Source organism: Conger conger, chromosome 7, assembly GCF_963514075.1.
Source record: "Conger conger chromosome 7, fConCon1.1, whole genome shotgun sequence".
Taxonomy (NCBI): Eukaryota; Metazoa; Chordata; class Actinopteri; order Anguilliformes; family Congridae; genus Conger; species Conger conger.
Window position 1 is genome coordinate 19,768,551 of NC_083766.1, and position 26,639 is coordinate 19,795,189.

General features: G+C 42.8%; 1 protein-coding gene across 5 annotated transcripts; it reads left to right on the top strand.

Annotated features, from left to right (window-relative positions):
- LOC133133748 (equilibrative nucleoside transporter 2-like) lies at positions 1-26,629 on the top strand. Of its 5 annotated transcripts, none has more exons than XM_061249927.1 (14): positions 42-56; positions 7,647-7,775; positions 10,737-10,789; positions 11,190-11,271; positions 12,729-12,874; positions 13,344-13,486; positions 15,788-15,922; positions 16,196-16,293; positions 16,797-16,887; positions 17,813-17,973; positions 18,712-18,817; positions 19,247-19,332; positions 20,416-20,615; positions 21,774-26,629. In XM_061249927.1, exons 3-14 carry the CDS (start codon positions 10,758-10,760, stop codon positions 21,883-21,885), a joined length of 1,392 nt encoding a protein of 463 aa, XP_061105911.1. In that variant the 5' UTR covers positions 42-56; positions 7,647-7,775; positions 10,737-10,757; the 3' UTR covers positions 21,886-26,629. The 5 variants fall into 5 exon arrangements, with proteins under 5 accessions (XP_061105912.1, XP_061105911.1, XP_061105909.1 ...); XM_061249925.1 differs by lacking the exon at positions 42-56 and adding an exon at positions 4,308-4,485; XM_061249926.1 differs by lacking the exon at positions 42-56 and adding an exon at positions 6,772-6,912.
- Positions 26,630-26,639: the final 10 nt, after the last annotated feature.

Sequence of the window (26,639 nt, forward strand, 5' to 3'; positions counted from 1 at the left end):
GAATTAGTTCGCGCGGATCGTACAGATTGTATCATCAGTGGCAGAAACTTGAAGAGGTAAGTCTCTCTAGCGCCTTAATTATATTCTAGAATTACCGTATAAACCATAGGCTAACTAGCTATTAGGGGATTTAGGGTGGTTTTGTCTAAAAGCGCACGGCAGACAATACGGATTTTGTAAGTTATCGCGCTTATGATTTATGTGACCTTGAATGACTGCATTTAAAGAAACAGTGCACGTTTACTGTATGGTTTCTTTTAGCAGATTATAGAAATTGATATTACACTACAACATTTCCCCGAGTAGGCTATGATAGTATAACGGGTAGCTAGCCTATATGAGTGTCTTAGTTGCTGTTATTCCTCAACGGTAGTGCTGTTATTGGATTAGCTGATTTATCCTAAATAGTGATCATTATAGCCTACAGTAGGCAGTAAGTTATACGTCAGTTTGGCCTCTGCTAATAAATTGCAGCTTTCAATGCGTATACAATATAGTATGTATTTACCTCTTATTTAACCCCGAAGCCAATAAGAATAGTCTTATCAGTTTCACAAGAGAGACCAGGAGATTACATTGAACTATATAATTTAACAGAAATGCAACTAACTTGTGAAGCAAAACAGTGGACTGGTAGGATAGCATAGAATGTGTTGTTATCTTATATATGCAACATTGATTATGTTCATGTTTACCCGCCATGGGCTTTTTCCTGATTTCCTGAATCCAGCAGCTATAGCTAATAAATGCAATGACCGCCAACGCCTGTTGCGGCTTAAAACACGCCTGTTTTTTCTTAGTAATAGCCTGTGATAAAGTTATTGCGCTCTATAACTCAATTAAATTGATTCATTCATAGCATTGCAGGTGCGTTAGCAAAAAATTATAAGGTCGCAGAAAGGAGTTTACTCCTAGCCTTTGCACGAAAGAGACCGCGCATCTTCGTTAGATAGGCTATATTCTTCGGAACAATTACGATAAATTACGTTTGTATCATCATCAGTAGCCTATATCATGGCACATAGGCTATCATTTGTATTGTAGGCCTATATAGAAAATAATTAACTGAATTATTTTCTAATTATTATGGTTTGTTTTAATGATTAGACTACACTAGCCCGCCTCTCAAAAAGCGAATTCTCAAGCAGTTTAATTGTCCGTTTATTCCAAAACAATTATCACTGTAATATATTTGATTGCAGACATCCGAACGAAATTGTGCACGACTCTTCGTGGCATATGATTTAGCATGTAATATAGCACCCTATTAAATAACCTGGCGCTGACGTTTTCACATTTTTACCATTTTATTGTTTCACCCATTGAATAATGTGAAACCATAGATTATTAATAAATGCTCGAGTACGCATGTGTTCCCGTAACTTCATATCGTCAACGTACTATTATTAGCTGTTACTAGGCGCAGTGCCTGATCATATTATCACTAAGGGTATGATGAAATAGCAGCTCAGTGAAGTTGGGAAATGTTGCTGCCCACAATTGGAGACTTCCGGTTCGCATTTATCAAAATAAAAGTTCGGTGAATAAAATTATTTATGAACTATAATTTTGTCAATTTTCATTGTTAAATTAATACAGTTGGATATAATTGTGATGTATTTGCAGAGAATATAAAATTGTGCACTAATTTCTAGAAAAACTGTTTGCCACCAGTTGTTGCTGTCTGTCAGGTGTGGTATGGGCATGCATTGCCATAGACTGTCAATTGCCAACCAGCTCATTTACATAGCTCATAACTCAAAAACTATAAATTGTTACCAAATGAAAGGGGGTATACATTTGTTAGATGGACCCATATATTTAAGATTATACAGTCCTTTCTGTGAAATCATGTTCCCAGCAATTGTTGCTGTGTTTCCAGTGTGGGGTGGCCATACGTTGCTATGGACTGTCAGTTACCACCCAGCTCATTTGCATAGCCCATAACTCAAAAACTATAAATTGTTACGAAATGAAAGGGGGTATACATTTACTCTATAGACCCATATCTTTAATATTTTACAGTATTTTCTGTGAAATCATGTTCCCAGCAATTGTTATTGTTACCAAATGATTTTCTAATAATACATTTGACCGATTTAACACAAGAGAATATAAAAATTGCGTTAGAGTCCGAATCTGGATGTCAAACAAAGTACTTGTGTAACTGCGGAAATTCAAAAAACAATGATTTTGACCTACACAGAGCAATTGTTCATCTTCCAAAAACGCTTATCGTGGCATGTAATCCAGTACCACTTGAGGTCAAAATGTTAGCCTTAGATCTGTATTTAAAGAGCAAAAATATACATTGGTAGCTGTACTAATTGGATTACATTATTACCCACACGTGATTATATTTAAAAATGACAATACCTGGAAACGACACTGTGGGTTTAAAAAAAAAAAAACGGAGTACACTTTTGATTTAATACAAAAAATAATTATACAGTCTAAATTCATAATATGCGTATTTGACTGTATATCTTCAAAAGAGCTAGTAGAGCATTGTAAAGTAGAAGTTGCTCACTCCTGTTCTGCTCGATGCATGTCCAAATCTCCTAACCAAAATATATGTATTAGCTCAAAAATAAATTTACCCATTAACTTAGAATCGCATGATGTAGTGATTCTTAAAGGAAACAATTTGCTCAATGATTCCATTATAGACACATACCTGTCATTTTTAATCAGAACAGTACCCGAAAAAGAATTCTTGCAGTCCCCTCTACATTTTTTATTTGAGATTTGAGATTTAAATTTGTCCTTGTTCCAGTGAATTTCAGATTTGTTACATTGGACCATGATTCATATTACAATGGAACATTGCAGGATATTAGAGGGAAAAATATTTTTAAAAGCAATATTAATGGATTCACTGAAGCACCACAACTCATCTTTATTAGCAGTTCTTGACCGTCTCTCACTCTATTTATCTTTACAGTATTTTGGCATAACAGGAAAACTACATCCAGTAAATTTAGTTTTTGAATATGCTCATGAATGTCCTTCCTTTCCAGGTCAGTTAGATGGGAGCAGCTGTGGACTTTATGTTTGTCTGTTTTCTAAAAGTACAGCACTTGATAGTAATCAGTTAAATTGCAGTCCAAGTCCAAGTAAGTCCTAGATGACTTACAAAATTAAATACTCACTAGAATTAGCCCAACAGTAAATCCTCCTTACAATTAAGGCCTCGGTTTGTTTCCTAGAAGTCCCATCTGTGTCCCACTGCCGTATTGTCATTTTTTTCCCTTGTCTTCTGGTTTTACTGGTGGAGAGGATACCCTCACAACCATCACAACCATGCTGCAGCGCTGAGGCACCCCCCACATACTGCCCCGGGACCGCCACCTCCTTCATCTGCACCCTGCCAATCTCCCACACATTCAAAACCCATCACACAACCAAATTATTCTGAATGAATTGTTAATTGTCTGATCTGACCATAATTGTCACCCCTAAGCTGGCCAGAGGAGGCCCCCCGACTTAAGTCTGGTTCCTCCCAAGGTTTCTTCCTTCTCCACCTTGGAAGTTTTTCCTTGCCACTGTTGCCCTAGGCATGCTTTTGTGGGGGAAAAGGCTGGGGCTTGCTCTAAAACTGTGTTTCTCAACTCTAGTCTTGCCAGAAGGTTTTTTTTGTAACCAGAAACTGAAACAACTAATTTAACAACTGAACCAATCATACCACCAAAAATGGCCTTAATGAATTAAATCAGTTCCTGGTTGAGAAGCACTGCTCTAAAGCACGTACTGACAAATATAGCGTGAAATGTGCAACACAAATAAAGTTGATTTGACTTTAATTAAATTGTAAAAGTGCATGGTTTGGGTTTATCCCTGGGTATATAGGTCTATAATGAGCAGCTTGTGAATTGACAGTCTATAGCAATTAATGCCCACCCTGCACCTGACACACAGAAACAATTGCTAGGAACTTGATTTCACAGAAAATACAATACAATCCTAAAGATATAGGTCCAACTAGTAAATGTATTTCCACTTTCATTGGGTAACAATTCATAGTTTTAATCAGCTATGCAAATGAGCTGGGTGGCAACTGACAATCAATAGCAATGCTTGGCCGCCCCACACTGGAAACACAGCAACAATGGCTGGGAACATGATTTCACAGAAAGGACTGTAGAATATTAAAGATATGGGTCCAGCTAACAAACGTATACACCCTTTCATTCGGTAACAATTCCGGATTTCCTCGCAATACGATTTCTGAGAACTGAGATATAATCGCTAAACGCGATCAGCGACTCCGAGTGCGTGGTTAACGCAATGTTTCCTCCTACGTAGTCACGTAATTACATGCGTGATACTGAATCGGGGAGCACATGGCGTGGATTTGACGTCTCCGTCGCGATCGCTGCCAGATCAGCACAAAAAAAAACCACATTCGTTATTCTCCGTCCGTTCTTCAAACGTCGTGTGAACAAAAAATGGAAATTCAGTAGAGATCCCGTCGCCACCCGAAAGGTGAGTGTGATTTCGTATCCAGGTGCTATAGCAGAGCCAGATCGTGCCTAAGCTAGCTAGCTGGCTAAAGAGGAAACATTGTCATTTTTCATTACGTCTGTTTATTTAGGTAATTTTCCTATTTAAGTCTGTATGTCCTTTCTCGTGGCTCGTAAACCGCTGCCAGAAACGAGCCACAATGAGAAGTCTTGTTCCCTGTAACTAGGCGTCCGTCTGTTGAAGGGATTATAATGAGGTCCCAGTTCAACGGATCCCGCTGTGAGAGGACGTTTGGCATATTTAGTGCGGGGTCTCGCTCGCAACTTGGCGATTTACCAACCAAGTGGTCTCAGGAATACGAAGTAGTTGGCTTGCTCAATCCGCTGATATGCTAACATGACAGCCGTACACCCTTCATTGCGACGTCGCTTTCTCCTCTTTTTGTAGTGGGCTAGTAGTGGCCTGAGCGGCGGCTGTAAACATGTATTTGGTTTGTAGGAAATACATTTAGCGGGTTGCTGTTGTCGAGCTGCCCGAACTACTGAATGACCCCTCCATCTACGTTGTTTGTATTTGAGGTTTGCCACGAACGTGAGCAAGAGCTCCGCACATCTTATTTGAGCGCCGTGGTAGCAGGAGGTCGCTCACCTTGAATGACTGGGGGGCGCAATAAGTAGGTCGACCGTATTAATTACATCCGTGTGGCGTGAGTCTGCATTTGCGATGAGTCGCCACTGTAATTCCAACCACCACGTACTCTGTCGGTGTCCTAAAAAGTATTTTTGGTAAACAAAGGTTTTTGGGTTCAGTAGTGTTTTTTCCCCGATGGGTTTCAAGAATATTCGGGAGTTGGTTCATTTCTAGAGGTTGCTTGCTGAAGATCACTAGTGCTGGATAAATATTCTACACCAAAAGTTTTTGTTATTTTTTAGAAACACTATTTCTTTCTTTTTCTTTTTTTTCTTTTTTACCCCTGATAAAAAGTCAATTTCGCAGATCGCTGTGCCAGTATTATTTTGGTCTCTATTAGGCTTAATCCTTGAAAGGGCTTTCTATCAGTTCATTTATTTTCATTTGGGGCACTGCTTTCACAAACATTTAATTGCCTAAATCCTTGTTAGTACACAAGTGGCCTACACATGTTATTAGTGTGGCATCGGTGTCAATAGCTACAACGATCACACCACTCTATTAAAGAGCATTACAAGTGGAGTGAACAACTGACAGAGACATGCTACACAGTATGTTGGACACGTATGTTGATAGACGGTTTGTCCATTCTTGTGCTCTTGGTGCAAGCTAGACTACTGGACCTCCCTGGCTTTATGTTAGGCCTACTGATTATCTGTGTTCACCATACCGTGAAGATTGGGGAAAAATGCCTGCATGCTATGCCTCTGTGGGAGCTTGCTGTAGTGACTGCAGTTTGTGGTAAGCAGCTTACTATTTCAGTCAGGGGCCTGTTTGAGTGCGTGTAAATTGCTTGTCTTGGTGAAATGCGATGCACAATTAATGAGAAGTAACATTATTATTGGTAACCGTGTATTATCTTTGCGTGTCCATAAGATGCATGATTGTCGTTGAAGGGGATAATTGTATGTTATAGTCTGTTTATAAGTGCAGTATTGACCTATGTATAACACTTTTGTGGTTATAACTTAGTTTTACTGGTAGCTTGAATTCATTCAGAATCTCTGTGTGATCCCCCACCCACACATGGAAGCTGAGAAAATTAGGCACTCTGTTGTGTTTAATCTCCATACATTTTAGTAAGCTTCTCACCTGTTATTATGGGCTCTGTGTGGTTTTATGAGTACTATATTTGAGGCCTTCAATTCGTAAACATATCATTTAAAATGTAATAAGCTTGAGCCTGCCTGTAGGGTCCTTTACAGACAAGTCACAGATACAGAGAGGGAATTCAGGAAGTGCTGAATAGGTTACGCAACATTAATTTGAAATGGAATTGCAGTATTTTCTTAAATGCCATTCATTAATAGCACTGAGGCTAATTCCATTCCAGTCTTTCAGGACTGACGTGTTTCTGTTTGTGTTGACAGAAAAAAGGTCGTGTTTGTTTTAAATGGTTGTGTAGTAAGCAGTGGCAATGGGTACAGAACATTACAGACAGGGCTGAGGCAAATCGCAGGTGCACTGTGGGAACAGCTGTTTGTTGCAGTTCCCCTGACCTGCTGTGTCCTTGGGCCTGGGTTCACCTGATGAAGAGATAGAGGTGTAAGTGTCTGTCTGTGTGTGTGTGTGTGTGTGTGTGTGTGTGTATGCGCACACACACGCGTGTGTTCCCAGACAGGATATTGTCTGCGCTTGTGCGTCCCGACAGCACGTGATTAATAGTCGTTGGCAGTGAGGGCAGAGTGGGACAGCTGTACCCGCAAGATGGGAAGCGCAGTGTCATCGGTGACTCATCGTGGGATTGCGGGCGGGCGGGTGAGGCGCTTCCACCAATTCCTGTGCGCAGATGTGCCACATTATACCAGCGGTTTTTTTCCACCCGGATGCAAACACAGTGGTGCGTCAGACGGAATGAGCTGATTTCTCCGTATGATTACGCTGTTTTCTGGGCAAGAGCCTGCAGGCCTCCTCAGTGTTCCCATTATAGGAGCGTTTGCTCCTGAATATTGATTGGGAAAAATCATTTAGGGCACTTCTACTAATTGGGATGCATTAGTGTGCCCCTAAATGTTTAACCTTAACAGCACACGCTCACTGGAAAAGTGTTAGTGTAGAGCCCTTGTCTCAGGGTGAAAGTAGTAAATCTACCCAGATTCACTTTCTGGGAGGAACCTTTTTTCGACAAACAACATTTCAAAAAAACAAAATCGGAACCGAAAGCCCCTCCCGTGAGGAGACGTTTGGGTGTTTAAACTAGGCTACCTTGTCTCCCCCCCCCCCCGTCCTTTGACTTTGTGAAGCGGAGTTTGCTGTTGACACACTGCACCTGGGTTTCTGTGTCAAAGTGCAGTGAGTCTACAGGGAGAGAAATGAGATGGGCTCAGAGGACAGGAAGGGGGCTCCTCACCCCCCTCCAGATTTGGTCTAAGCCCTCCTAGAATGGGCTGCCCTGTGAATAAATTACTTTTTCTCCGCCTATTTACGTGAGGTCAGCACCACTCTCCCTGCGTACACAACCTCCAATAACAACCCCCTCCCCCTCCGCCCAGCACTCATATCCACACCACCGCACCACAGACCAGCATCAACAGCCAGAGGCTAGGAGCTGTCCGCAGAGCTGAGAGAGAAGAGGTCTGAGTTTGTGTGAACACTGCCCGCTGCCTGCCAACTGTGCACAGGTATGCTGTTATTACACACATTTTCTGAAACACTGCTGCATTCTGGTGCGGGCTATAGCTAGAGTGCTGTTCTGTGTGTTCAGTAGTGTTGACTGAGAAGAACTGAGTTGAACTGGAAGGATAAAGAACCCTCAGTACTGCGTGCTGGAATTCATGAGTCTGCATCTGGTTAGATGTTCTGTGACCTCATCCCCCACACATGTGAAAGCTGAGGGAAAACTCTATTGTGTTTTAATCTACATAAACTTGGTTGGATAGTTTGTGTTTGGTAAACATCCTCATCTGTCATTCTGTGCTTTTACGAGTACCACCCTCCCCTAAATATTTGAGGCAAGTGGTTCTCTATAGTAAACATGTAATTAAAAAGGTCACAATTTCTCCTTGCAATTTGCTTGTTCTTGCCTGTAGGGTCCCTTATAGACTAGTCACAGGTACAGAGAGAGAATTCAGGAAGTGCTGAACTATTAACGCAACATTAAATCGAAATGAAATTGTAGTATTAGTAAGTCTGCCCATTTTCTGAAACACTGCTGTTATGCAGTAACCGTGTAGTTAGGCTGGTGTTCTGTGTGTTCAATAGTGCTGAGTAAGAAGAACTGATTTGAACTGAAGGAACTGAATGCTCAGTATTGCGTGTTGGAGCAGGACAGTGCTGATCATATTTTTATCGACGTCCCATGTTTGTTCCAAAGGAGCATTTTTATTTTATAATGTAGAACTTGATTCAAGTCAACAGTCAGCATATTCAGTCAACTGTATATTTTGAAACCCAAATTTAAGGACTATAAATACAGGCAGAGGGTGAGTCAACATGTTAGTGAACCTTTTTCAATGATAGGAAGGGATTTACAATGGTCTTGTAACAATGTTTTAACACACAAATCTATCTATTGTACCTTTCAGTTAAAAGCAGCCTAATCATAGTCATCTGAAACTCTCATTTAACAACCGTTTTTCATTTTTACCAGCCAAACTCTATTGTGCCTTTGTAGCTCTTTGTAGTTCATGTTCTATATATACTGTATTATTTGGAGAACCTGTTTGAAGTTTGTACTCTTTTACTTGTTGTGGAAGTGGTTGTAGTTTACAATGTGAAACAGGGCGGTATTGGCAAGGGAGTCAGCCAACATGGTGAAACAAATATTGATAATTGATATCTGCCCAGAATCATCAATATCATGCTAATGTCAATGTTTTTAAGAAGTAATGCCAACATTGAGTCATTGTAGCATTTCTGTGTCCTGTGCTACAGCAGTTCTCTGAGCTAGCAGACCAGTATTGGCAGTTCTGTCATGTACACCTGCCTCCACTGCACTGTTGCATTGTGGGAACAGTGACCTTGCGCTGTCTCCGATCATGCTGATTGATTGCTGATCGAATGGATTGTGTGACTCAGTAGAGACATCATATTTAGAAGTGTAACATCTGACTTTTGACTGGTTGACAACACGTTCTCTGGTGATATTATTTCTTTTTTTATTGTATTTTTTGGCATGCTTGCATGTCTGCTTGGAATACAGCCTTGAATTGAGTTAAAAACATGGATTGGTCCCACGGTCTGTTATTGAAGCTGAGTCTCAGCTGCAAGCAGCAGCTGTAACAGCAGCCACTCAGAGCCCCTTATGACCAGCTCTGCCCTCCCCCAGGGAGGGAGGGAGACGGTCCGCCATGAATACGGAGGACACTACGATAGATGTTTTTTGCAGTGAAGGCATAAGTTGAACAACAGATATGAGGGCACATTCCTGCATCAGGGCTCTAAGCTAGCATTGTTTTTCTCCAAGGAGCGTGTTTGGTCCTAAGCTGAAAAACGTTTGACCGCACTAATGCATCCTAACTAGTCCATGCTCCAAAATGTTAGCACACATCAATTATTCAGGAGCAGACGCCCCTATAATGGGAGCACAGTAGAGCCCTGTCCCTGCGCGTTAGAGGATTCGGACAGGTTCTGAGATTTTGGGAAGGCCGAGGTTTAAAAATAGGCGTTATCTGTAGGACAGGACGTGCTGGTACCGGGGGTCTGGAAGGGCTCAGAAGCTCTGTATCCGTGTGGATGGTGAAGCGGCACCGCCATGACGGACCTGACACCCTGTGGTCAAGGATACATGAGCTGATCCCTCCCTCGTGGCACTCTGTTATTGTCGCCTTGGACAGAAGATGGTTCACCTGACCTGCTCCTGTTGATGTCGAAGTTTGTGGAATGTGAGCTGTGGATACAGTGTGGTCAGCCAGATTACACCGCAGTAAGGGAGACCGATGTAGGGCTGAGTGAGAGGTAGTCATCTGGGGAGGAGGAGCCAGAAACTCTGGGGGGTTTTCAAGACCATGCTTGATCTGGTGCTGGATACTATTCAGCTTTTAGGCAAATTAAACAGTACCACTTCAGTGGTAGGAAAAGGCGATCATTGTTGGGCTGAATGGCCTGTGCTTGTCATTATGTTATAATAATTTATCATTAATAATGCTATTATCCAAGGCCACTTACAGTTGATTAGGCTAAGCAGGAGTCAATCCCCTCTGGGGCAATGTGGTCAAGGGCTCAACAGATCTTGAATAACCAACCTTTTGGGTCCTAGTCATGTATCTTAGCCTCTAGGCTACAGGCTGCCCCATGCATTTTATGTTATCTGAGCTGCGCTCTCTCTCCCTCCCTCCCTCCCTCCCTCCCTCCGCTGGCTCGGTGCGTACGTGCTCAATTGGCCGCTCGTGAGGCCCAAGGTGATCGGCTCAGCTGGAGTTCCGCCCCCCCAAGCCACCCTGCACGGGGGTCTTTGTTTCATTTTTGTTTGTTCCCATCTCCATGCGGCTTCCCGTCCGTACGCCTGTCTGTAACGGGGGAGGGAGGGGTACCTGAGGTGGACTCTTTGCCCTCTGTCCTGCCATGGTCTCGTTTCGGAAACAAACTGTGCTGAACAGGAGCTGTACTGAGGCCCCCCTGCTTTGTGTGTGTGTGTTCCTCAGAACCAGCAGAACCCGTGAAGGATGAAGACCCGGAACGATGCCCCTGTGGACCGGTGAGTGCTGATCCCAGTGGTGGGGGCTAGATGGCCAAATGCGGCAGAGAGAGTTTCTCCACGGTGGTCCCAGATCAGGGGGCTGGCTGCACTGCAGAAAAAAATGTCTTAACAAGTGTCTTAGTTCTGGACATAATAATTTTCTCTCAAGTAGAAAATATTAGCTTGTTTTTTAAGTTTGCTTGACAAATGATATTTCTTACCCCAAATTAATCAAACTGTCTTATCTGATTGGCAATATGTTTGTCTTATTTAGCAAAATAAGAAATGAGATTTCTCAATAAGTCTCAATATAGTGCAAGACTAAAATACGAAGTTGTTTTTGCAGTGTTGGGTGGGTGATGGGGTGTTGGGGGTATGGTGTTACAGCCCTAACAAGCTCATCTCTTCCCCCAAACAGAGGTTGGCTGGTGGGCGTTATATTCTTCATTCTGGGCCTGGGCACTCTCCTTCCCTGGAACTTCTTCATGACTGCAACCATGGTAACTGGACCCTTTTTTTTACGCCCATTCAGCCCAGCCTGATTGGAATCAACAGGACATGTAATTTAAATCCTCACTCTTAACAAGGGAATTAGCAGAGCATTTGACACACTGTTTATATTCTGTACTTGGCTTTAGAAATGGCAATGCAGACCAGCTAACACAAAACATTCTCACAATGTTGCTGACATGTCGTTGCAATGTTATAACATTGGCAGTTCATTTCAGTGACATTGTGAGAACATTTTGTGTTCGCTGGAAAGCAGTAACTCAGCTCGAAAGTTTAACTGATTTGCATCGTTCTTTTTCTCACTGGCTAAGTATAACAATCTGTATTATAAACATCAGTGAAAATGTATTGTGAAATTTAACATTTACTTGTTCACTATGCTACCCAAGGTTTCCCTGTGATGGGTGTGGGTGTGGATTGGAGTTGCTTTGGCAGCTAAAGAGCTTCTTTTGTGCGCTGACGGTGGAAAAGTAGTGTTTTATCTCGAGGCTTAACCACAAGGCTGTTAGCCTTGGTAGGGCTATTAGCCTCTGTCTGGTCAGCCATGCCTCAGGCTGTTGTTTGGGGGAAAAGGACTAGCTCTCCCCTGGACTGTGATGCTGTGCCCAAGAGGGATCCAAATATGCCAGCGCATAGCAAAAACCAAAGAAATAAGTAAATCTCAAGTATTGATATTGCCAATGAGGTGAGACAGTTTGACTCATTTCAAGATTTGCCAATGGGGCAGGAAACCGCAATTTAAAACAAGCTAATATTTTCTACATATGAGAATAAAATGTGATTTGAAGCCTCACTACAAGACCAAAACTCTTGTTAAGACAGACGTTTTTTGCAGTGCATTGTCACATGAAACTACACACCCTACACACGCTTTCCTGCTCTCTTCTGGGTGAGGAACATTGTACCCATAACATTATGTTACAATAACATCACAGATGTTCTCATCCTGTTCTAATCCTGAATCCTGAGTCTTGGAAAAACATCCACACTACTCTCAGGAATGCAAAAATACGGCATCACAATAAACATCCACAGTTCACAGTAAACCTCTTTTGATAATGTAAAGCCTTGAAGCCTTATGTGAACATTTCAGTTTGAACATGAAAGTTGCAATTTTTTTTTTTTTTACTAAACCAACACCATGCTACCGAATACAAACATACGACATCAGCAAGAATGAATTAGTGTAATGTTAACCTAACAAACAACTATTTTTATTGTAACAAAAGGAAGTACCAGCGCACAATAGCCTTACCGACAGCATTATCTCAGAAGCAAATCCAAAGAAAGGAAGGATGTCTAGAGGGGTCACGGTGCAATGAGAAGAGGCGATTCGTCAGTCTTTGTCGGAAAATGGGCCGGAATTCTGGGAATATGGTTTTGGGATTGTGGGAAAAGCTGGTTCCTTTGAGTCAGCATCCCGTGCCTCTCTCCTCTCTTCCCGCAGTACTTCCAGGATCGGCTCAACACGTCGGAATGGGTCAACGGCACGGTCACGGCTCGGAAAGAATACTACTTCAATAACTGGATGACTCTGCTATCCCAACTTCCCCTGTTGCTCTTCACCTTCCTCAACTCCTTCTTGTACCAGCGGTGAGTGAAATTCAGGGGCCTGGCGGGGGAGGTCAATTGTCTACCCTCTGCAAAGTAGAGCTCTATCTGTTCTCACATCAAGTCCCAAAATAATTTCCTGCAGCAATTCAAACATCTGAGTAAAACTGAAAGGAAATGAAAACGTTTAATTGAAACTCTGAGAAATGTAGTGATAGTGGAGGTACATTTTTCGTTCTTCAAGGATCAAATTTCCCAAATGTTCCCTGAAAGTACAGTAATGTCCTCTTTTTGGTACAAATGAGTACATTTTCTTAGCAAAAAAACCCCATTTAAATGAGTTATATATTGCTGGCTAGGGGTGCAATGTTATGCACTTATAGGGTACCTTTATTTCTGAGAGTGTATGTGTTCAAGTCAAAGGACAGATTGTTAGAGTGGTCCAAGCTCTGCCACGCCCTGAGAGCCAGCCATAAGAGGTCTGATCTCTGTCTGTCCCTCCGCCCGGCAGGATCTCAGAGAAGATGCGGATCACGGGCAGCCTGGTCTGCATCCTGCTGCTCTTCATCCTCACCGCCGGTCTGGTCAAGACCCCTGTGGAGAACACGGACACCTTCTTCTCCATCACCATGGCTACCATCTGGTTCATCAACTGTGAGTTCTGGGCCACGTTCAGTCATGGCAAAACGTAGCAAAAATGTTAATTTAAACAGAAACGGTGGTGTGTTGACCGGACTGACTGACGTTGTACGGTTTGTTCCTATGGTGTCTAAGAAGGCGTTCTCCGGCCTTTAAAGCATAGGCCTACGTCATTATTGACTCACCTCCCAAATGGGAGCAAACATACCTCAAAGGCTGTTGTAAAACGTTGCACACTGTTGGGAGGATGCATATCATTCAACACAGAAACCATAGCAAAATGTTTTTCCGATTGAAAAACAGACCCCTGGCCTGTCGACTGGAGTTCTCTGGAAATCTACTAGGTCAAATTAGAGAATGCATGTTTGTGTGTGCTCATAAGCGTGTACACTTGTCCACATAGGAGTGTCTGTGTGTATACTGTATTAGAATAAGGCAGTAGTTTCCAACCCTGGTCTTCATACCAGCTACTGGTTCTACTGGTTTTTGTTTTCACCTTAAAATCTTCCAAACCTGTTCAGACCCAGGTAACCAGTTAACTGTAATCAACTCCTGAAATTGGTTAGTTAAGTGCAGAGTAAAAATGAAAACCATCAGGGTTGGAGACCACTGGTTTAAATCATCCTTGTAGGCCTTACATTACTGTTTTATTGACTTGATTGATGAATCCCAGCCACTGTGGTGCCTGTTTTTCCACAAGCATATGAGTTAGCAGGCACACCGTTTTCTCACCATAGTGGCAGGAATTTGGTTGTAATTACAGAGAACTCCTGCCTCGCTATGGCTATGGCGTACAAAGAGAAACCGGAAAAAATTCAAATACGCCTGGCAGCCGACGTGAATATGCAGAAAACGAATTTGTTCATTCCCATTTCTTTAATACCATGAAACGTAGTAACTAAGGTGCATGACTGGGACTCGGAAGGTTGGTGGTCCTAGCCCCAGTGTATCCACGATAAGATCCATGCAGCTGTTGGGCCCTTGAGCAAGGTCCACTCTTAGGTAACTAGCATTGGCCAAATGCAGAGGACAGATTACCCGACCGGGTTCAATGCAGTATATCTTCTTCTACATAGATATATCTTTATTGATTGAAATTTGTGAGATTTCCCGTCTTGTTGTCCAGGCTCATACCAACAGCAGGAGTATTAATGCACTGTTAATGTACTGCACTGGGGTAAAGGTTGGCTCCTCGCCAGTCTGTCAGTCAAGGCTGGAATTTCACGTCAACATTTTCATGCGGGCGTCTGCGAGTCCTGCAGGTAGCTTACGCTGCTGTTTGCTGCACTGATAAAACTTTTTTTTTGTGTCCACATTTAATACTCAGCAGCTTTACACTAAAGGTGTGACTTTTGACTTATTAAATATTGAATCGGGTGTGACTCGGAGGAGGAAGCAGATTTCTGTGATAAACATGTTGTGTGTTTTCAGAAATCTCAGTAGTTCTGGCCTCAGGTATAGTGACTGTGCGTATCTGAGCCCACTGGATCCGCGTTAATGAACGTGGCCCAGTTTGTGCCCCTCATACAGTAAAGTGGTCCAGTGGGGAACTGAACCAGATTACAGGACGATACTAAGCGCAAGACCTCAAGCTTGGCATTCGTAGAATAGTTTACATACTCAGCTAGATAATCTGTGGAAAATGTGAGCAATGTGAAGTCACTCTAAAGGTAATCCCCTTTTAAATTAATAATACAACTAATACAACAAATGTGATAAAATATTAAAAAGTAAATCTAAACTGGGTAAATTCCAATTACTTTTATGAGTAATCTGTTATGAGTAGTCTGTTTTGTGGTTATGAGCAGTGTGTTTGGGGCGGTTATGAGCAGTGTGTTTGGGGGTTATGTGCAGTGTGTTATGTGTTATGACAGTGTGTTTTGAGCGTGTATAGAGGCTGAAGGTGTCTCTCTCCCCAGCCTTTGCGGTTGTGCTGCAGGGTAGTGTGTTATGTGTTATGGACAGTGTATTATGAGCAGTATGTTTGGCAGTGTGTTATGAGCAGTGTGTTATGTGTTATGACAGTGTGTTATGAGCGTGTGTTATGTGTTATGAGCAGTGTGTTATGTATTATGGACAGTGTGTTATGAGCAGTGCGTTATGTGTTATGACAGTGTGTTATGAGCGTGTGTTATGGACAGTATGTTATGAGCGGTGTGTTATGTGTTATGACAGTGTGTTATGAGCGTGTGTTATGGACAGTATGTTATGAGCGGTGTGTTATGTATTATGGACAGTGTGTTATGAGCGTGTGTTATGTATTATGGACAGTGTGTTATGAGCGTGTATCGAGGCTGAAGGTCTCTCTCTCCCCAGCCTTCGGGGCCGTGCTGCAGGGCAGTCTGTTCGGCCTGGTGGGGATGCTGCCGCAGAAGTACAGCGCTGTGTTCATGAGCGGTCAGGGCCTGGCCGGCACCTTCGCTGCCCTCGCCATGCTGCTGTCCATATACAGTGAGTACCGCACACACTCACACACACACTCCATACACACACACATGCTGCTGTCCATATACAGTGAGTACCGCACACACTCACACACACACTCCATACACACACACATGCTGCTGTCCATATACAGTGAGTACCGCACACACTCACACTCTCACACACACACTTCACTGATAGCTCATGAGTGAACACCCAGTTGGAAAGCTGTTATAAAACGCAGTGTGGGGTTACTGTGGGTGTATCTGACTCCTCTTCCTCTTGCCCTCACCCGCGCAGGTGAAGCAGGTAAGGAGACGGCAGCCCTGGGCTACTTCATCACCCCCTGTGTGGGCACCCTGATCACCCTACTGAGTTACATCCTGCTGCCACACCTGGTGAGTACAGCCTCTGCCCCGCTGTACGTTTTGGGACTACATTACCCAGAGTTCCCACGGATTCATTTTCAGGTAGTTACAAATGGGAGGCAGTTCTTGCCTTCCTCCATACACTGAGATGCAATGAGTCCAAGCTAGTGCAAACTGCTCTGCTAAAATGCCTGGATGACTACCACCCCACATAAATAGTACATAATTATTCTGTCATACGTACTAACCATTCACCTGCTGTAGAATCCAGCTATGACCAGCTTGAAATTACAAGTTACCAGCTGTTTCAAAGCATTGCTTGAGCTGGTTAAACCATGTTGAGCCAGGATCTTGTCTCAACTGGTCAACCAGCTACCAGCTGTTTCAAAACCTGTGAAAAGTTTTTTCAGCAGGGTCGTGCATGGATATTATTTGGCTTAATTGCAAGGTGTCTGATCTCTGCCGTGGGTCGGGTCTCGGGGGATCAGCATTTATGACAGACACTCTAACGTGTGTGTTGGCTCTTGTTGTAGGAGTTTGCACAGTTCTATTTCAACAAAAGCAAGAACTACGAACCTGAGCCCAACCATGAGCTCAACCATGAGCTCCTGCTTAAAGAAAGTGGTAAGTCTGCGACTCGGCTGAGATGACCACAGTTACATCCACAAGCTGCACCTTTTTCTGAGGCACGATGCACAGAAACGAAGTTAATGAAAAAAACTCTCTTAAACAAATGTTTCTAAATCAAAGTATTTGCTTTAGCTCACCATTCAAGGCGGTGGAATGTTACTTAAAAAATGTAATCTAAGTCTCACAATGTGGTCAGAATCCAGAGAGCCTTTATTATTGTTCCGATACCAAAAGTATGAATTCAAAGTAACTACTAATTTAAGAATTTCTCACAAAATGAAATATGAACTTAATACATTTTGAAGAGATATTTGAACAAAATATCTGACACTCAAAATCAGCTCTGTACCTGCTAAATCATTGAAATACCATAATATATAGTCCTTATTGGAAAAAGAGCCCTGCTTTTCAACAAGTCGAGTGCAATCTACTGCTAGACATTATATTATATTATATCTGATGATAGAGCTACACAGTCAGATTTCTCTCACACACAGTTTCTCACACAAACACACACACAGAAACACACTTCCAGGTCACTAGGCACGTACATAATATCCTGTTCACTTCTTAAAGGCACAGTATTTATTTTCCAATGTCAATCATTCCACTACAATAGAAGGCAATGTGAGTAAAATCCGGAACCGTTCTTTTTAATTTCTACTAAATCTGATCTAGATTTGGGAGTTTTCCGGGATTTATTCAGTGCCATTATCCAGCAAACTGCTTCGTTAAAGAAAAGAGACCCCCCAGGTTACACACTTTAACATTGAACATGGTCCTTCAGCTGAACCCCGTTAGTCAACGCAGCCATGCAGTAATATGTGGAAAATTCACATATGTTGCCTTGCTCGACGATCCTATTCACACACTCTTGGCACAAGACAAGATGGCTGACGTGCTTCTCCACCCCCGGCAGATGAGACGGTGGCTCTGGGCAACGGCAAGCAGAACGGCCACGCCAACGGCTCCTTGCCCAACGGCACGCCAGTCCACTCCGGCCACAAGGAGGCCTTCATCACACTGGAGTCGGCCCGCACCCCGGACAAGAAGCTGTCCGTCAGGGAGGTCTTCAAAAAGGTGCGTCCCCCTCACCGCCTTAAATAGGCATGCCATCCTGATCATGGTGTGGCCCTTACTTAATTCTTACTTAATAGGGCAGCATTTTGGCTGTGGTGCTTGACTGGGACCGGGAAAGTTGATGGTTCAAGCCCCAGTGTAGCCACAATAAGATCAACTGTTGGGCCCTTGAGCAAGGCCCTTAACCCTGCATTACTCCGAGGGGGATTGGCCCCTGCTTTACATTAATGGCACTTGGCAGACGCTCTTATCCAGAGCGACGTACAGTTGATTAGACTAAGCAGGAGACAGTTCTCCCCTGGAGCAATGCAGGGTCCTTGCTCAAGGGCCCAACGGCCGTGCGGGACTTATTGTGGCTACACCGGGATTTGAACCACCGACCTTGCAGGTCCCAGTCATGTACCTTAACCACTACGCTACAGGCTGCTTTAGTCTAATAAACTGTAAGTCACATTGGATGAAAGCATCAGCTAAATAACAAATGTCCTGTAATGTAATTCCTTAATTGGTTATAAAGCTGGTATTGGCTTTTCTAGATTTGGAAAGTCTCATTAGAAAGATTATTATTTTTATTTATTTTTTAAAGCACAATGCCAAGCGTAAGCCAAGAACTGTTCGGTGGAAAGTTCCAGTGAGGCGTCCCATGGAATGTTCCCTCAGTCAGCCTCTTGTGATCTTGGTGTCATAATGTCCAGTCACGCTTTTGGTTTAACCTTTCCCCTTCCTGCTCTCTCTCAGATTTGGGTGATGGCGTTCTGCGTGACGTTTGTCTTCATAGTCACTCTGTCCGTGTTCCCCGCCATAACGGTGGAGGTGAAGACCCAATCCGAAGGAACAAAATGGGGTACGTCACTGCATCACTAACACACACTTAACACGTTTACAATTAGCATTTGTAAATGTGTCTTACTTATATAAGCTCTTGAACTTTACGGTGTTATCCTGATACCTTTTTTCCTTTTGATTGATGAATTGTATATGTTTATAACTAATTGTCGGTTTGTCAAATAAATTCAGTCAGTCTGTCTGAAGTCAAAACCGCCTACAAATCACTGGTCTCAGCAGCTGTCACCTATATTTAGAAGTAGCCCAATAAAATGGGTAATGGCTTTGCCGCACTCGTCGAAGTTGAAAAGTGTCTTGGAAGAGACCGTTTCAGCCCTGGCTCTATGTGTGATCCGCTCTTAAATCAGGAGAGGCTGCTGGGAGCTCTGGAGAGCCTGGTGGCAGAATGGTGCTGACCTCTCTCTCTCTCTTCCCCTCCCCCGCTCAGAGGTGTACTTCATCCCTGTGTGCTGCTTCCTTTTCTTCAACATCATGGACTGGGTCGGCAGAACCATCACCACGGTGGTCCAGTGGGTGAGTGGCCGGCCTGGTGTTTTACCGCAAAAGCTCACCCTCTACATGTAAAAAATAAATAAATAAATAACGTGCAATCTAGATGTTTCAGGAGGTGGAAATCTAGGTTAAGAGACCTAACCAGACTAGGTTAACCACAATATAGCCCAAGTTTTTACCCAGATATAGCCTGGGTATATCCTAGTCGACCAGAAAACTTTCACTTTTTAGCCAGCTAACTAATTCTAAGTCCAATCTCCAATTTGTCGAAAAACATCTTCACGAGGGAATAGACAGGCAGCAAGCTCTTCAGGAAAATCAGACATTATTAGCACAAGTGCATAAAGCCGGACCAGTTTTGCAGAAAAATGGACCTCGAATGTCATTTTTACACCCATTTTATACACTCCCATCTCCACTCCTCCCACCCAAAACAGGTGCAAACATCATTGTGGCAAAACGCCCAAGGTCCTCATGCTCTGCCAACTCCACACAAAGTTCAGGACGCCCCTGCCCCCACAAACTGCCCTCCAACAAACACGTCATCTTGTATTTTTCCACTCAGGTTACATATGGGTCAGCATATAACTCATGTTTGGTACTTTCCACAGCATAAAAATCATGTTTGGTACTTCGGATTACACATGAGTCACTTATGCACTTCTAACACAAACTTATCAGCAGTAAATCATTGAAAATATACAGACATACTAAACATTTGATTAATATTCTCTTCTAATATTCTTTTCTAATATAGACATACTAAACATTTGATTAACATTCTCTTCTAAGTGAGTAAATGTACGTTGCATTCTTTGCATTCTTTGCTCTCATTTCAACAGTTTTCACTGTGGTTTCTTGCGTTTTCATAAGCTCAGCTGTAATTAATGTTCTAGGTTCATTTGATTTTATAACAAGCAGCGTACATGTGATATATTGATTATAAGCCACTTACATATCGATACACTTTTCACCATAGAACTCTTCACCAGGTTCATTCAGACAGGGAAAACCCAGGTCACGGGTAGCGATGGGATCCCAGAACAGAGTGCCAGGACGGAGAGTCGACAGCCCCGATAACCGTTTTCCCCCACCTCTCCGCAGCCCCCGAAGGAGAGTCGTCTGTTCCCGGTGCTGGTGGTGTCGCGTGTGATCTTCATCCCCCTCATCATGCTGTGTAACATCAGGAACCATTACTACCTCCCAGCACTATTCCCCCAGGACGCAGCCTTCTCCATCATCATGCTGCTGTTCTCTGGGACCAGCGGCTACTGTGTCTGCTTGTCTATGAGCTACGCGCCACAGTGAGTCTCTCTCTCTCACACACACACACACATCCATTACATTACGTCACATTGCAGTCATTTAAGCACACTCGCATAGATAAAACTTTAACCCTTGAAGAGTACATCAACTTTCCAACTAGCATACCACGGTTGGCAGCTAGAATACCTAAGTATAATTATATAACTTATGGCATACACATGGCTAATTATAGCAGTGGCTAATTATACATCTACACACACGCCACATTTCAACTGCCATGGCACTGCTGTAATGCCTGTGAACAATGGAGTTTTGCAAGAAATAGTCTGCACTACTAATGTTACATTACATTAGCTATTTAGCTGACGCATTTATCCAGAGACTTACAGTTGATTAGGCTAAGCAGGGGACAATGCCCCCCTGGAGCAATGTGGGGTTAATGGCCCTGCTCAAGGGCCCAACAGCATCACCAACCTTTCAATCAAGCACCTTAGCCACTAGGCTTATAGGCTAACCCTCACTTTTTAATGGATTAAACAGTTAATGAATAAGCTAAATTACCCATACAAAATGAGTCCTGCAAATAAAGGCCTCTTCTGGGAAAGTTGTTTTGCACGATTTACACAAGGAATTAGGAGGAACTGAAAGCGAGCTAATGAGTTGTATCGGAAAGTGGATAAAGACCATCAGCATCGGGGGTAGAGCTTGAGAAGATAATTTTCTAATGTTGGGAGAGGGAGAAAGGGAACATAAGGAGAGGAAGAGGGACATAATTGGTTCCGGTGACCGCTCGGGTGAGTGGGGTAATTGAGCCGGGCTACTCAAACTCCTGCTTCCTGGGGGTTGCAGTGTCTGCAAACTTCACTGCACTGCAACACCAGCTGATTTCACTAATAATTTAACCTGCTTGGTTCAGGAAGTAAGCTCACATTGGTGAAATCTGGTGGTGTTGTAGTGCATGGCTGGAGCAAATACCTACAGACACTGTGGCCCTGGGGAACAGGAGCTGAGTAGTTTGGTTGTGGAGGTAAATGTAAATGGTTGGAATTTATATAGGTGTAATTTGACGTTCCTCGCAGCTGACTTATATTATACACTTATTATATTACATATTTCCCCCTCCTCTACTCTTTCTCCCCCTCCTCTCCTTCCCCCCTCCTCCACTCTCTCCCCCTCCTCCACTCTTTCTTTCCCAGGTTGGTGGCGCCCAAAGACGCAGAGACGGCTGGGGCGTTGATGACCTTCTTCCTGGCCTTGGGGCTGTCTTTAGGGGCGGCCCTTTCCTTCCCCCTGAGGGTCCTGGTGTAGGAGGGACGCCCAACCCCCCACCTTCCTCCTGAATGTGTCTGTAGAGGCTCTCTCATTGGCCCAGCAAGCATTCCCAATGCTCTCTTCACCAGTAACAAACACACAATCCTCTGTCTCCACCAATCAGATTCGAACATATACCACCATCCCCAGCCAGTCAGAAACGCACAACGCCGTGTCCAACAATCACAATTCGCAATTTACAACAGTCGTTTGGCAGAGGTTTCTCACTAAAAAGACTTACAAAAGTGCATTAAATGAGGCAATGAAACACCACGTAAACTAGGGATAGGTAAAATCCATTCCTCAAGACCTGCAAAAGAAGGGGAGAGAAGCATTAGATTGAAAAAAAATATATAAACATTGTGATGTCTTCTGGAAAGGTCAATCGCAAACGCACAGCAAATTCTCCACAGATTGTATACACATCACAAATGCTCACCGTCTCCAATCACAGATACATACACCTCTGTCTCCACCAATCATAAACCAGTCACAAACTGCTCCACCAATCCGAAGTCTAGAAAATTGCGGCATCATAATCGATAGGTATATCTAGCACATTAGCCTGACGGTGTCCTGCTGAAGATTGTGCAGTGCCAAGTACGAGGTGAATGTAAATACCAGGTCAGTGCTGGAACACTGCTTCTCATAGATGACTACTTTCTGTACTAATTAGCGGATATTTGATTGCACTGCTGAGACAGACTGCATGCCGCGCAGGTTTACAATCCGGCTTCCCCTGGGTAAAATAGGAGCCTCGGCGGGAAGGGTGTCTAACAGATGTTTTTGTACATAATTTTGTTTTAGGAAATGGCAAGCTTGGCCTTTGTATTTTGTTATTTCAGTCTTGCGTGACTTGAGTGTTGCTCCTAGTCTAGGGGTAAATCTGCACTATTCTTAAAGACCAAGGCTTTTTTTTAGTTTTGTCTTATTTTTATTTTATTTTATTTTTGTTTCTTATTATTCACCTTGTATTTTGAATCCAATTGTTTTAAATCAATATTGTTTAGTACAGTGTAATTTTGTGATTCTATGTTATTTATTAGTCCTCTTTGGTTCTGTCAGCGTAGGCCAGTAAAAGGGGGAAAGCCAAACAAGGAACAGGCATTTCTCTCGCTTTTTAGGGACGTTCTCGCAATGTTTTCAGGGATGGGTCAGATGATTTCATGTCCATTTCTCAGCTGCCTGTGTGCAATTCCTCAATACACGTTTCTCGTGGCCCGGCCAATCAGAAAGATCAATTCCTCTGTTCCTATGGCGATGTGGGCAGGCTCTTCCCAGCCTGTTCTGCGACGGGCGCGGGGCAAGGGAGTGACCCCATCCCCGTTTCGGCATGTGACATCATGTTCCTGACGCCGAGCGGCGGCCATCTTTGGGGTCCGTGTGGAAGGATTGACACTGAAGCGCAGTCCGCTGTGTCCAGCTAAAGAACTGTCTGAAACCCTGGAAGGATCTCTGGAAGGCTGTGGCTTTGAATCACCAGAGTCCAAATGGAAGAGAAGAGTATGGGAAAGTAAAGTAAGGGAAGAAAATGGACTTGGAACACCCTAAGGGGGAAAAAAACCCTCCTGTATAAATGTATATCGTTAACAAACTTAACTTATGTATCAGGAAAAATACATTCTGGGTGCCAGGAACATGACAGTCATGACCAGGGCCTGGAGAAGTAATCGTTATTGTTTCATAAGCATTTCAGTTTTCATTTACACTTGACACAACTTTACACTTAAACCATTCATTCATTTCCAAAATGATGTCAAAATTATTGACAGTCCTGCTTCCAGTATTCCGTGCAACTTATCGGTGCACCTATAATGTCTTATGAGACAAGCTTTTCAAGTGCAGACTCCTCCATTCGAACCACAAATTGTCAGTTAAGTCTAGGGTCTGAGATGGCTGTTGCAGAGCAGTCAGATAACCATTTTTTGGTTGATTTTAAAGTATCACTGGCTTGCAGAAAGTTTGTGGCCAAATTTAAACTTTCTGCAGGGGGAATTCCTGGTTCTTTGCTGGAGCTCATGGTTTCATTGACCTTAACAAGACTTCCAGGACACACAGATGCAAAACCGCGTAGAGGCAAATATCCACCACATTTCACCATCAGCCACATATGCAATCAGTATTCCAACGCCAAACCCCACCACTGTTGCAAAGAAGCAATATGTCTGAGCACAGTCCTTTTTGATTTGTGTAAATGTACCACTGCAGAAGAAACAAAGTAATTTGAGCAGCGTGGCTAACAGAGCTAACGCCAGTCTATGCTTATTGCTAAATGATTGCTCAACTTGAGTGCCTACAGGAAACCCTGTAGGATCTCAGCTGTAATTTAGGATGACATCCCAGAGGGTTACATGATTATTTCTCCAGGTCCTATTCATAGTACATGGACCACAGCAGCTGTAGATTTCACTTCCTTACTTTGCTTTTTGACTTTTAAATGTTTTATGCCGTTTTTTTTCACTTCTCTGTTTGTATTAACCTTGCGTTACTGCTGAGTTGTTGCTGAAGTTAGAACAACACGTTTAGAAAAACACGTTCTGTGTACTAACCCACATCATTGGTGTGTATTAATAGTATCTGATATGAGTGCAGTCTGACTCTGGACCAGACCCGTTTTGTTAGATCTAACAATAGGTCAGCTATTAGAAACATACAAAACAAAAGGCCTTGTTGCTGCAGACTTCAAGGACGTGTACATATTTGGGAATAATTATAAACTTGAGGTGTTTACAGTGTTAATACTTGTTGTGAATTTGAAATTGAGGACTTCCCTCGTGTGATGCTACTAATATTGTTAAATAGTGGACAAGATCTTTAAGATCTGACTTGTTTTTAATGGGCTCTCACATTGATGAAGGGAGCGCTAGACCTACTGGAAATATGAAATGGAAAAAGGAAGGGAAAAAAAAAAAAAAACGAAATGAAGCTGTCAGGTCAGGTCGACTCCAGTGCCAGGCATAGCTGAGATGGGCTGAGCATTGCTGGTATTAAAAAGAGAAATGGCTTGTGTGTTTGAGGAATGTTTTAACGGAAATGGGCCTTATTTGGCTGAACACACATACAGCCAGGCATTTACACAGCAAACAAAAACCGAAAAGCCCCTCCAGCTAAAAAACAATCGTTGTGAAAGGCATGCATGGGCGTGTGGTGTCTCCCAGATTCTTGGAAAGAAAGAAGAAAACTTAATCCTTTCGCATTTCCTTTGGCTCTTGCAGTAAAACATCTGCTGAAAGCTGCCATTTTGTTTTGAGCAAAACTGTTACAACTAATTGTAAGCTCCATTGTCTAAACCAATTGTCAACTCTTAACCCTTTCAGTCCCAAGAGTACCATATGGCACTTGAGTGAATCTACTGTAAAATCCCAAGAGTGCCATCTGGCCCCCTCAAACTTTTTTGACCAATCAAAATGACTGCTATACTATTGTTTTGAGCCCCTATTAAAACCCTACTAAAATTCTCTCAATTTTCTCAACCAAAGTCAAACCCCTCTTGGGATTTGGGTGGAGCCCACTTCATATTGGGGTTGGGACTGAAAGGGTTTAACAGTAGTAAGGGTTGTCAGTTTCTTAGCTGAGACGAGGGAAATAACTGGATGGTATTTTGATGTAGTTGCACTGCACATCTAGAGGGGACAATGCGATATGGTTTCTACTGAAGGAGGCTCAGAGGTATCTTAGGTCAGTGGGAGCCAAGATGGTGGTTCACAACCCTCTCCTCTGGGATTTCCAGCCAGATGCAGGTATTCGATGCCTTCGACCTCAAGCACACCCGATACAACAAATCATACAGGCATCACCACACATTAAATACCTGGATCTGGGAACCGCCATCTTGTGTCATCAGTGACCTTCTACTGCCAGCTTTACATTTATTTTATTTTTTTGCGCTATGTAAATTTGAAAGTTCCGCACTGCTGAAGCCGCTTTCCCCATCCCACTGTGACAGTATGAAGTACCATCACAAGTTGTTAAGCAATGGATATTTATAATGTGTGAAATGTACTCAAATAAAAGATCAAGAGGATGTACACAAGCACAGAGCTTGCCACTATAAGGCCATCCCTGAAAGGAAGAATGTAAAACCATTTTCATAATGCTGATTTTAAATGAATTATTTTTAACCAGCCTTTCAAGAGTTTGTAGTAAACGTGTAATGTTCAGGCTGCTAACATGCCGTTTGCCATGCATGAGAAGGCACATGCATTTTAATAGCTGTTACTGAGAATAAACGTCTGATTCTGCTAACTTTATTTAAAAGCACTCAACTGCAAGCAATAATAGGAATAATGCCTTTGCTGTAAGGTAGTTACCTTGAATTAACCTTAATTTTTTGTTTGTTAAAACAAACGTTTCCCCTTTCTGACAAAAAGGGGACTTAACACTAATGTTTGCTTGGTTTAATCACAGCCCATTTTACCGCGCTGGACCACGTTCTTTTAGATCATTTGAATGAATTTCACTTAGTGGAACTACAAGGTGGGCAAAATGACTGTTTCTGTGATGACCTGGGCACAGGCCTATATAACCACAGAAAAAGAGTTGAAGAGAGTGAATTAACTTTGTATTTTATTCCTAGAATGCTTTGAGGTAGCCTTGGCTTTCGCAGAACTTGAAATATTTTGTGATGACAGTATTTAAGGGATAGTTGATAGTTTTAAAGGGAAAGGAGTTTACATTGTTTCAGAATAATTGATTTCACCATTTTTATTTTTGGTAAAATAAAATTACTGACTAAAACTGGTTTCCTACTT